Source organism: Populus nigra, chromosome 4 (genome assembly GCF_951802175.1).
Source record: "Populus nigra chromosome 4, ddPopNigr1.1, whole genome shotgun sequence".
In the NCBI taxonomy this organism is placed as follows: domain Eukaryota; kingdom Viridiplantae; phylum Streptophyta; class Magnoliopsida; order Malpighiales; family Salicaceae; genus Populus; species Populus nigra.
This window is the reverse complement of record NC_084855.1, coordinates 23,146,310-23,157,515: the sequence shown is the minus strand read 5'-3', so window position 1 is coordinate 23,157,515 and position 11,206 is coordinate 23,146,310. Positions and strand designations below refer to the sequence as shown.

The window sequence follows — 11,206 nt, the reverse complement described above, 5'->3', positions numbered from 1 at the left end:
ATTTTTTGAAAAATCACCCTTACAAGGTGAACTTTACATTTAAGGCAAGCAAGAAAACCAACTCAATGACAATCCTGAACCAGAGCAGGTCTTTCTGAAGTTTGAAATTCTGCTTCTACTCAAATCAGAAAAGCTACAACATCATGTTCGCACAAATTTCTAAACCAGAAAGAAAAAAATGACACCCATCAAATATTGCTAGGTCACTGTTTGTATTTCCATTATAATTTATTTTTTAATGTGCATTTTAAATTACTTTTTATTTGAAAAGCTATTAAATTGATTATTTTGTTGTTGTTTTTGAATGACTTTCATGTGTTTATATTAAAAACGAATAAAAAAAACAAATTTAATGTATTTTCAATTGAAAAAGTATTTTTGAAAAACACTATGAACTATAATACTACAAACATGATTTTTTCATGTATGAACTAGAACTATAAAAATGTCTGATAGATCTTCAAATCTGATGGCCATCCAGACCACGACAATCTTCAGAGCCTTCCTCTTTCCTGTCAATGATTTCTTTCAACTTTTCTGAATTCTTCAATAGCTGCTTGGAATGCTCCTAGATTCTGCACCATCAATGCCAGTCTCAGGGGTTTCTTTGGCAGCTCCAGTACTTCTGTTTCCAACTTTTCCTTCAGCCCGTGCTTGAATCAACTCAAGGTCCTGTTGGAGTGCTGGTATGTACCTCTTGACAGCCCTTAGACCATCTCTGCATTTTGACATATCCAAAGCCTGCATATAGGGCTCAAGAGGAGAGAAAAAATTAGCATAGGGAAGGCAAGATGTGAGGTCTTTTAAGCTCTGCTGGGGTGTGTGCCTTTGCGTGGTTTCTACATGAAGACCTGATGAAATGACAATGGATATTCATCCAAGCACAGTTTCATAATCTTTCATGAAAGCCTTGGAAAATTAAATGAAAAGGGAAAACAACCTTCTTTATGGAGAGAGTGGCCCTTGGTGACATAATCTCTGCTGGTGCCTGGGAATAGTTCTTCCCTCTGTACATGATTATTGTGCTCTCTTCATGGATATCTAGCACATTCCCTCTAGTCTATCGCGCCATACATTGAAGGCAGATCACAAGAGCTTGCTCTAAACAGACTGTTTTGGTAGCCATCTGAATATTATTACAACTCCCATATTTCTTACTTTTTTTCTTAATTTAAGAACAACCACATGAAAAAAAGGCAACAAAATTATTCTAGCAGTATTGTTCATCTATAGCAAGAATTCTTGCTGGTTCTCTGCTTTAGGGTTCATTTTCTTTTTTAAAAATAAAATTCTACTAATTCTATCATGAAATTGAACCTATATTTTCAATCATATTGGAGAGATGAATATAATCTTATTCTGTAAAAAAAATTAATAATTTAACATCAACAAAAGAAAGAACATCACATAAAACAAACAAAAATAAAAAGGGTATACATACTCCATATGGAAAACCCATGGAAGAGACACATATAGTGTATATTCTTTCAAATAAAATCATACAAGAGGTAACAGTTGTGTCCTGCAAATTAAAGGGTCTCCTATATAATAATAATAATCATGATAATAACACATTCTATGAATATTAATATTAACTTGAACCTAGGGCAGCAAATCCACCACCTTTCATCATTTGCTTGAACTCCCTGAAGTTAACCATGCCATCTCCATCCACATCCACCTTTTTTATCATTCTCTTGCAATCCTCTAAAGTTCTTCCTTGTTTTAGCCCCAAGGATGACAAAACTGACTTCAACTCCTCCACTGTGATAAAACCATCTCCATTTTGATCGAACACGTTGAATGCTTCTCTCATGTCCTCCTCCTCGTCCCTCTCGTCCATTATCGTTTGATACAATGCCCCGAACTCTTCAATGTCTACGTAACCATCTCCATTGACATCTATCTTCTCGATCATTTGGATCAAATCCTTATCGGGTATATAGATACCCAAGTTTTTTAGCGAGTCACTTAGTTCCTTCTTTGTGATCTGCCCATCTCCATTCTTATCAAACATTTGAAATACCCGACGTAGCTCTGCCGGATCCATATTTTCTCGATACAGACACCTAAAACCTTGAGCAACAACAGATGGGAAATCCCTTTTGTTTTCCAATCCTAGCTAGCTAGCTAGCTAGCTGGAGAGAATTACTTCAAAGAAAAATCAAGAGGAGAGGAAAAAGAAAAAAGACAGGACTAAAAGAGAGGTGATGAGATCTTAAGCAATTGGTGCAGGGTTCATAAATTAAACAAAGGAAAATTTAACGTTAGAGAAATTAAGGAGACAAACAGAAACGTACGTAGAGTAGTTACATAGAATGAATGAGAAAGCAAGAGGGGTCTAAAAAACAGGAGAAACTCTCCTCTACCATCGTTGGATCATTGCCTGTTTGATAAGTTCGAGCTATTTTTGTTGCTTTCTATGATTTTGTATATAGAAGTTGTTGATTACCTTCTAAATAGCAAAGTTGTGTGGTGGCATTACTATTATTGGGGTAGACCTGGTTTCTTGTCTTAAGTTATTAATAGCGTAACAAAACCTAGTCTGTCGTCTTAGGTTATTAATAGTGTAATAAAATTTAGGTCAGATAATAGCTAGCTTGTTTCTAGAGGTTAGGTAATAGTAAGCTTGTTTCTAGACTATATTTAGCAGGTATTTGGAAGTATAATAATAGTTATTTTAAAAAATTTATTTTTAATATTAATATATTAAAATAATTAAAAATATATATATAAATTAATTTTAAACATTTTTTTTTCAAAATTTAACCACCCTCTATTTAAAAGCAAAACCAATCAATAGCTTAGTAACGATCGTGAGTGTAGTTGTACCTGCATTTTTCAAGTAAAAAGCATCATTTTATTTGACAACATGGGTGCATCCACAGCCATAATTTTAAAATTCAGCTCGGTCCAGTGGGTTATCAGGAAATAAAATCAGATCGAGTTGAAAAAAAAAACTCGGTATGACCTGACAGATTGACCGACGACCCGATTGACTCGGTAATACTCGATCAAAAATCTGGTTATAACCCATTAACTTTTATTTTTTTAACTAAAACGACGTCGTTTTAATTTAAAAAATAAATAAATTGACTCGAGCGATCCGGTCAAAATCCAAAACCTAAACCTTGAATCGAGCCGGATCTAAAAACTATGCCCGCAACACTCGTACTAGTATATAAGGTTTTTTAGTTTAAGACGGTTGACCGTTTTAGGTTGTGTTTTGTTGGGGTTAAAAATTGAATATTCAAGTGTTAAGAGAAGAATAAAGTATCGAGTATGTTCGGTAGATATTAAAAAGTGCGTGTGTGTGTGTAGAGCTTAATGAATTTTAAATCAATATTTAAATTAAATATAATAAAAATATATATATAAAATGCTTACATATAGATATGATATTATATAGTTGAATATGGCAATGAGTGTCTATGGATGAAGTTTTTATTATATAATAAAAAATTTATTCATTATCTGTTTTGTAAAAACATTAGATATTAATGTTTTATTTATTGAGTTTCAGATAATTATTTGGATAAAATATTATTTAATATTTAATATAATATATATGGGCACGGGCGCGTATTATATCAATATTGGAGTATTTATATATTATATTAAATTTACAAATATATTTATATTGTACTAATCAAGAAACAGTTCAACGCAATTAGCCATTGTACTCACGTGATGTTGTGGAGCTTTTTAAAATCTATTTTTATTTATGTTTGTGATCATTAGAATAGATATTAGTAAAAATATAATGATTTGAATTTTGAAGGAAAACTATATTTGAAGTCAAAATCTCATTTTTCTCATTCAAGTATGTCTTTTTTATTTTGACAAAAATATATCTTGTGTATAATTAGCAACATGATTTTTTTTTAATAAAAAAGCAATTAAAATAAATGTTCATGAGAAATAATTTAATGGTTTAAATTAAGGAGGAAAATATTTATCTTTTTATTCAAAACTCTCATCCTTATTCATGAATTGTTTTTTTGACAAAAACATATCTTCGCTAGTCTTTTGAAAATGAAAACTTATCATAATTTTAATAGCAAGTTTCAATCAAGGAAACAAAAAAACCATGTCTCGATAATTCTTGAATTTCTTATGACAAATAAAATTAATTTGATAAAATTATATAAAAGAATTTAAAATAAATATTTAATTCTTATTAAATATTCATGTGTAATTTTTTTTAATATGCATATTATGTTCATATAGAATTATTAATAGAATAATTATTAATATTATCATAATAAAATTATTTAAAAATCATGATATAAGCAGATAATATTTTTTAAATATCATCGAATCAAGTCTAGGTGTACATGAGCTTCAAAGAACAACTTATGAGCGCAGGTTTGCAAGATCATGCTTGCACACCTAATCTTTGAAAAAAGACCATATGATGCTGAGCCTGGAAGTCCAGGCGGGCTTTTTTTTAATAAGCAAACAATATATTATCTACTAAAACATAAAAAAAAAAAAAAAAAAGTTTATGCCACTCAAAACCGAGATTTTAACCCATCTTTATCTAAATTAGGGGTAATTATTTTTTGTTTGATTCGGTTTTTATCCAAACAAATAATCAAACTAAATTTTTTTAAAAAAAACCAAAACCGGTTTAAACCAGCCGGTTTCGGTTCAGTTTGGTTTTTTAGGACAAAAACCGGTTCAAACCGGTTTGGCTCGGTTTTTTTATGATTTTGGCTCGATTTTTTCGATTTGGCTTGGTTCACCTAAACTAGGGGTGATTATTTTCGGTTCGATTCATTTTTTATCAAAAAAAAGTAATCAAACCGAAATTTAAAAAAAAACCAAAACCGGTTCAAACTGGCCGGTTTCGGTTCGGTTTGGTTTTTTAGGATAAAAACTGATTCAAACCGGTTTGGCTCAGTTTGGTTTTTTCAGTTTTAAGCTTATAAAACCAAAACCAAACCGAACCGGTCAGTTTTTTCAAAATTTTAATATGTTTAATTGGTTTTTTTCACGGTTCGGTTTTTTCGGTTATTTTTTTCCCCGGTTTTCTCAGTTTTCCGATTTTTTCTCACCCCTAACCTAAACAATCCAAATAAAACATAATAAAAACCTCAATATTCCTATTTTCACCATCAAAACACCCTCTATTTAGCTTAAAAAAAAACTAAATCAATTAAATAAAAATTTATTGACCAGAAAAGAATCACCTTTATCGAGCTATCCTGTTCACAACAAATTTATTAATATCAAAATTGATCTTTTTAAGTCCTTTAGCTAATTAGATAAGTTTTATGAGCTTAGGCATGAAAAGAAAAGGATTCATCTGAGTAAATTTTTTCTATAGTATTTAAGGGATAAAAAATATAATCAAAGTGCAAAATTATATCTGAAAAAACCTTTAGCCATAATTAAAACACACAAACTAGTTTTTAATTCCATCTTGACAAGACTTTAATTATGCTTTTCATACGGCCCAACATAGTTTAAAACACGGTTAAACAAACAAAAAGAAAAAGAAAAAGAAAAGAAAAGCTCTCTTGTATACTCAAGAATCTTATGCAACATTCATTCTATGTATGTGCATGATGCCATTGTGTGTGTGTGTGTGTGTGTGTGTGTGTGTGTGTGTGTGTGTGTGTGAGAGAGAGAGAGAGAGAGAGAGAGAGAGAGAGAGAGAGAGAGAGAGATAGTACATCTACATTCTGCACAATTATAGGTAAATCCAATTAAGCATATTCTCCTGATGTGCGTAGAGTTTTGAGCCCTAAGTAAAATCTATATTATGGTATGTGTCATAATTTTAGTGTTTTTTTTCTCTTTTTTATGCTATAATTTTTCTCTCAAATCTAAAACTTAGATTCATCTTATTAAAAGATATTTGAGTTACATAATTTTTATTTCAAAAATCTTATTTAAAATTGCATCTAAATCAAGATAACGTTATTGAAATCTTGAGAGTTATATTGCAAATATCATAATTCCATCAATGATGAACAATAAAAGCTTTAATAATAAAGGATTCATCATTAACAATAATAAAATATTAATTACTTGAAAGTACTTCAATAAAGTAAGTACTCTTCTTGTTTTAATTTAAGGATAGTTAATTTTATTATTAGTATGCATGCTAGGTTTTTTTTTATTTTATATCTATTACAAGTTTGAATATATACTTAATATGAATATGAATATTTTATTATTATTTTTGTGTTGAAAGCATATCTACTATTAATTATACTTTTACATACTTATAGATTTAAACTTGTATGAACTCCATGTTTTACTTGCAAAACATTCTTATTATATATATATATATACATATATATATATATATATACATACACCTTTTATTTACAATCTTAAGGCTTTATTCTTCTTATATTAGACTTTATTTAGTTTATTTTGTGAGAAGAAAAATTAATAATATAGATTAATTGTGAAAAATATTTTTAGCATCTTTAAAATTTAAATTGTTATTTAACTTTCTTTTAAGTTAATGTATTCTAGCGTACAGATTTAATTTTAATTATATATGTTTTAATCTATAATCTTTTGGTTTGTTATAAATTTTTTTTTTCTTTAATTTTAGAGGGTGGCTATATATCTTTATTATAAAGTTATAGTTTATTTTCTAAAACTATTTTTCATGTTATTTGGATGTTTTAATGCATGTCATATATTTTATTGATTTATATTTTCTAATATGTCAATCATTGATTTGTTTATAATAGTTTATGTTATCTTACTTATACTTTATAAGATTGACATCAAAGTTATTTGGTCAGTTTTGTTCATGCAAATCCCAGTGTAAAATCCCAACGAGTACTGAAAACCCAAGATAAAAAAGAATAGATAATAATAATAATAATAAATGAATTGAATAGAATGTGTAATAGATGGGATGACCTCCATAGATAAGGACGTTCTTCCTATTCATACCTAAAACATTCTTAATTACCTTTCTTTTCTGTGTGATAAAATTAAGATTTCCTGTAAGTAAACTGGCAATTTATGGTTCTTGGACATCCCAAACTGATTCTCACAAAACGATCAACCTTTCCAAAATCAACACGCAAGTTCATCCAATTGTACTGCCATAACTTGAAGATCATAATATCTCCATTATATAGAGAATTGGCAACTGGGATTTACCATTGTATCTTCACCAACTTAAAAATACAGGCAACCTAGGAACCTGCAACAGCACAAGCAACCAAGATGGAAACTTCCTAGACTGGATTGTGCTGAGTGACTTTGGTGCTCGCCCGAGGTAGGCCTTAATAAGGAGATAATCCCACAAATTTGAAATTTACAATTTTTCTTTTACCCTCAACTGCATAGGAAATATGCTCATGGTTAAACCCATCCAGTGTTCTCTCCAAGAGAAACCCCGGCAAGTGCATGCTTGAAGTTACTTGATGTGAATTCCCATGATTTACAACTCCATGTTGTCTAGGACTTCTTTGGCAGCAGACGCCATAGCATAAAAAACATTGGCCCATCTTCAAAGAAGTGCACACAACCAGAATTTCCAATGCTAAACTAAGAATTATGATATCTCAAACTTTTTATGAATCTTGAACTTCTCAATTAATCTCAAAACACCACTTAGAAGTTAGAATCTCAATTAATTCCATAACCCTTTCAATGGATAAAAATCATAAAAAATTCTAAAATTTACTTTAGTTGATTAAGATCACAAACTTTAGAAGCAGCAATCAGGTCTTAAGAAATAATTCAATACATACTAGTTTCTCTTTGAAAAGTTTGGTCATTTAACTCAGTATGGAGCACTTCTCTTGAATACAACCTACTTTACCTCCATTTGCTGACTATTCTAACAGACACCTCATAATCCAACACTACAAGTAAAAGTCTCACTCCAAAGTAGGAATTTCTATCAAGTTGCTCTTTAAAGATATAAAAAACTCAAGAGTCCCAAGCTCTGCAACTGTATAAGATGGAACCTGATTAGAAAACCATTGCCAGAGCTTCTATGGCATTTTTAAACCAAAATGTCATTTCAAGATTTAAGGATATTGTAAAAGAAACCTGATTAAACAGACAAACAGGGCCCTTCAATAAATCTACTTCCAACCAATATGCTAAATGATCAAAGTTGAACCAATTTATAATCCAGATGACAGGTGATTCTAAATTTTCCTACCTCTTTCTCTACTTCATGGTAACTCGGTAAGTTTACAAACCCAACCAGCGTTGCTCATCAACATTTTCGATAAATATCAATGCCTAAAACTTACAGCTGAGTTTTCTCATATCCGCAACAACAAATAACATTCACCAGATATCCTTTACTATCCAACAGTTTCTAAGCAATCAAAAGAAAACACAAGCCTTAACTGAATCAGAACAGCAGAAATAAATTCAAAGGACGCCCAATTGAAGGGAAATATCCCAAATATCCAACTGAATCAAAACAAGAATTCATTTCAATTGTGCACATTATTCATCATTTAATCCCAAACAAGCTGTCAGGCCCCACTAAATCAGCATTATTCATCATTTAATCCCAAACAAACAAGCCGTGAAGCCCCGCTAAATCAGCATTATTCTAATTATGGAATATCCCAAGGCTTAGGCTCAGGGACAGCAACAACCATACCTTGGAGATCCTTGGTAAGCACAACCTGGCAACCCAACCTTGAATGCTTGTTCAAAACCCTAGCTCTCGAATTCCTCTTCAACACATATTCCTCGTCATAAGATCTCGGGGGCAGCTTCTCGAGCCACTCCTGGGCGATGTTGACCTCGCACTCAGCGGAGCAAGCCTCGATCTCCTCCAGGCGATGCGAGGCTGGGTCAATTAGGCCGTTATTTGTTAGGGCTTTGAGGAGAGTATGACCTGAAAGACCCACGATCTCTCGCTTCTGGCCGTCCGGATCGATCGCAGAGAGCTTCACGATTCTATCGGCGACTTTGGCGGCGGCGGTGGTGGTGGCGGAGGAGCGGGTGAGGATGGATTTGGTGAAGGGAGAGAGAGAAGGAATGCGGTTGATTTGAGAGGAGAGTCTGTGTAGAGATGATGTTGCCATTTCTCTGTGCTCTTCTTCTCTTTTAAAAAGTAAGTACACTGTATTTATTATATCGGAGACTCTCCAAATCATAGTTTATATACCCACCCGCCTGGTTCAAGATATGAGTTTTAAAAAAAAATAAAATTAAAACAACATTATTTCAATAAAAGATCAAAATAAAAACCAATAGGTCACAATCGGGTTTTGTTGGATCAACCCGTCGAGTCAATTTAAATTTTTCTTTTCTCTATTTTTTCTTCAACCTAATCCGCTTTCAATCTCGAATTAACCAAGTCTCAGATCAACCCGTTCTGGGTTTTAAAACAATGCTCCAAACAGTCTCCATGCCTTTCACTACAGTGAATTGCGCGGTTGGTTTTTTCAATGCGGATCAAGTCACCAGTCACCTTCCCCACTATCATGCCTTTTGTCTAGCCTAACGAGTTAACTTGATAAATCATTCACTCGATCAATATCATAATGAAACTCGATTTATTTTTTTAAAAAAAATTAAAATATCATCATTTTAACTTAATAATTTTAAAATAAATATTGTTTAAAATTAATATAAATCAATTCAGGTTAATCCATCTAATCTATAATATGAACATTAAGTTAAGTTATAGGTTAGATTAAATTAAATTATGAGCTCTATCGAGTTTTATAGTTATGTATTTTTATTATTATTATTATTATTATTATATCTTTTTTATATTGCAAAGGAAATTTATATTGCCTATTATTAATTAAGTATTAAACCTTTTAATTTTAGCAATTTTACCGTAAACACAATGAGTATCATACAATATTACCCTTGATCTATTTACTTTTAGTGATTGTTAAATATTTTATGTAATTTGCACATATTTTTTAAGCGTCTTTTTTAAAATGTTAAGATAGAGAGAGAGAGGGAGAAAAGCTTTACCACAACACTTTTGCACTTTACGCCACTCCCTGCTTTTATACAAGGAAGTATTATCATTTTAGTGTAAAGTAGTATATTGGCTCGTGTTTTATCACGAGATTGGTCAATTTAAAAAAAATATTAAAAGTATAAAGATTTTTTTAATAATATTAAATTTAATCAAGTGGGTTATTTTTGAAATTTCCCGACTCAATTCTTTATCTAACTCAAATTTTTAATTAAATCGTGTGAGAGTTAACTCGACTTAAATCGATTAATTTCATATTTTTAAATACAAAATTGATGATCAATAAAATCATGATTTAGTTTTTAAAAAAACTTCAAAATGATAATTTTTTTAAAAAAAATATTGAGATAAAAATAGACTTCGTCCCTCCACGACCCGGGTCATGAACTCTATTAATTTAATAACTTTTTTATAATTTTTTTATTTAATTATATGATAAAAACAGATGCTCATAAAATTGAGCACCAACCTAAAAATAAACACTTATTTGAGATAATTATTCCTAGAAAGAAAACAAAAATAAATAATGCAGTCTATTTCCTAACCAATATTAAACGATGAAATCAAAAATGAATTAATTAAAAATAATTAAAAGACCAAAAACAAAAAAAAAAAGCATATCCTATCAGTGGGTAAACTCGTCAAACATTTTAATCGGATAAACCGGGCTAGTACGTCAAACCATTGAACTGGGTTATGGACTCCATTGAGATTATAATTTTGTTTTTTTTCGAATCTAATTTTATTTAACTATATGATAACAAAAATAGATAATTGCGAAATTAAACATCAACTCAATACCGAGATTTTTTTTAGATCACGATAATCTCATAAAAGGAGAAATAAAACAAATTATGAAACTGAATTCTCAATTAACCCAATATTTAGCGATGGAAAAAAAACTAATTTAAAAAATTTAAACTTGTCAGACCTGCAAACCAAGTTAACCAGTCAAACATGTAAATAGGTCCATGGACTTTATAAAGTTTAATAACATAACTTTTTTTCTGAAACTATTTTTTTTAACTGTATGAGAAAAAAAATAAACGATAAAAAAATCAGGTTCAATTAAAAAAAGACACCACACCAAACTCGTAAACCAGGGTAATCCAGGTTATTCTAGCAAACTCACAAACCACGCTAACCTTATAGAAAGGGAAAATAAAACAAAACAAATTATGAAGCTAAATTTTCAATCATCCCAATATTAAAAGATGAAATCGACAAAAACAAATTTGAAAAAAAATCATA

The 11,206-nt window shown here is 30.6% G+C and overlaps 2 protein-coding genes across 2 annotated transcripts; both read right to left on the bottom strand.

The window, feature by feature from the left end:
• Positions 1 to 1,370: 1,370 nt before the first annotated feature.
• Positions 1,371 to 2,474, bottom strand: LOC133692966 (calmodulin-like protein 3). Its single transcript, XM_062114149.1, has one exon. It carries the CDS (start codon positions 2,048 to 2,050, stop codon positions 1,592 to 1,594), a length of 459 nt encoding a protein of 152 aa, XP_061970133.1. The 5' UTR covers positions 2,051 to 2,474; the 3' UTR covers positions 1,371 to 1,591.
• A 5,894-nt stretch (positions 2,475 to 8,368) lies between these two features.
• On the bottom strand, positions 8,369 to 9,104 carry LOC133690720 (uncharacterized). Its single transcript, XM_062110985.1, has one exon. The coding sequence runs from the start codon at positions 9,039 to 9,041 to the stop codon at positions 8,565 to 8,567; it is 477 nt and encodes a 158-aa protein (XP_061966969.1). The 5' UTR covers positions 9,042 to 9,104; the 3' UTR covers positions 8,369 to 8,564.
• Between the last annotated feature and the right edge of the window lie 2,102 nt (positions 9,105 to 11,206).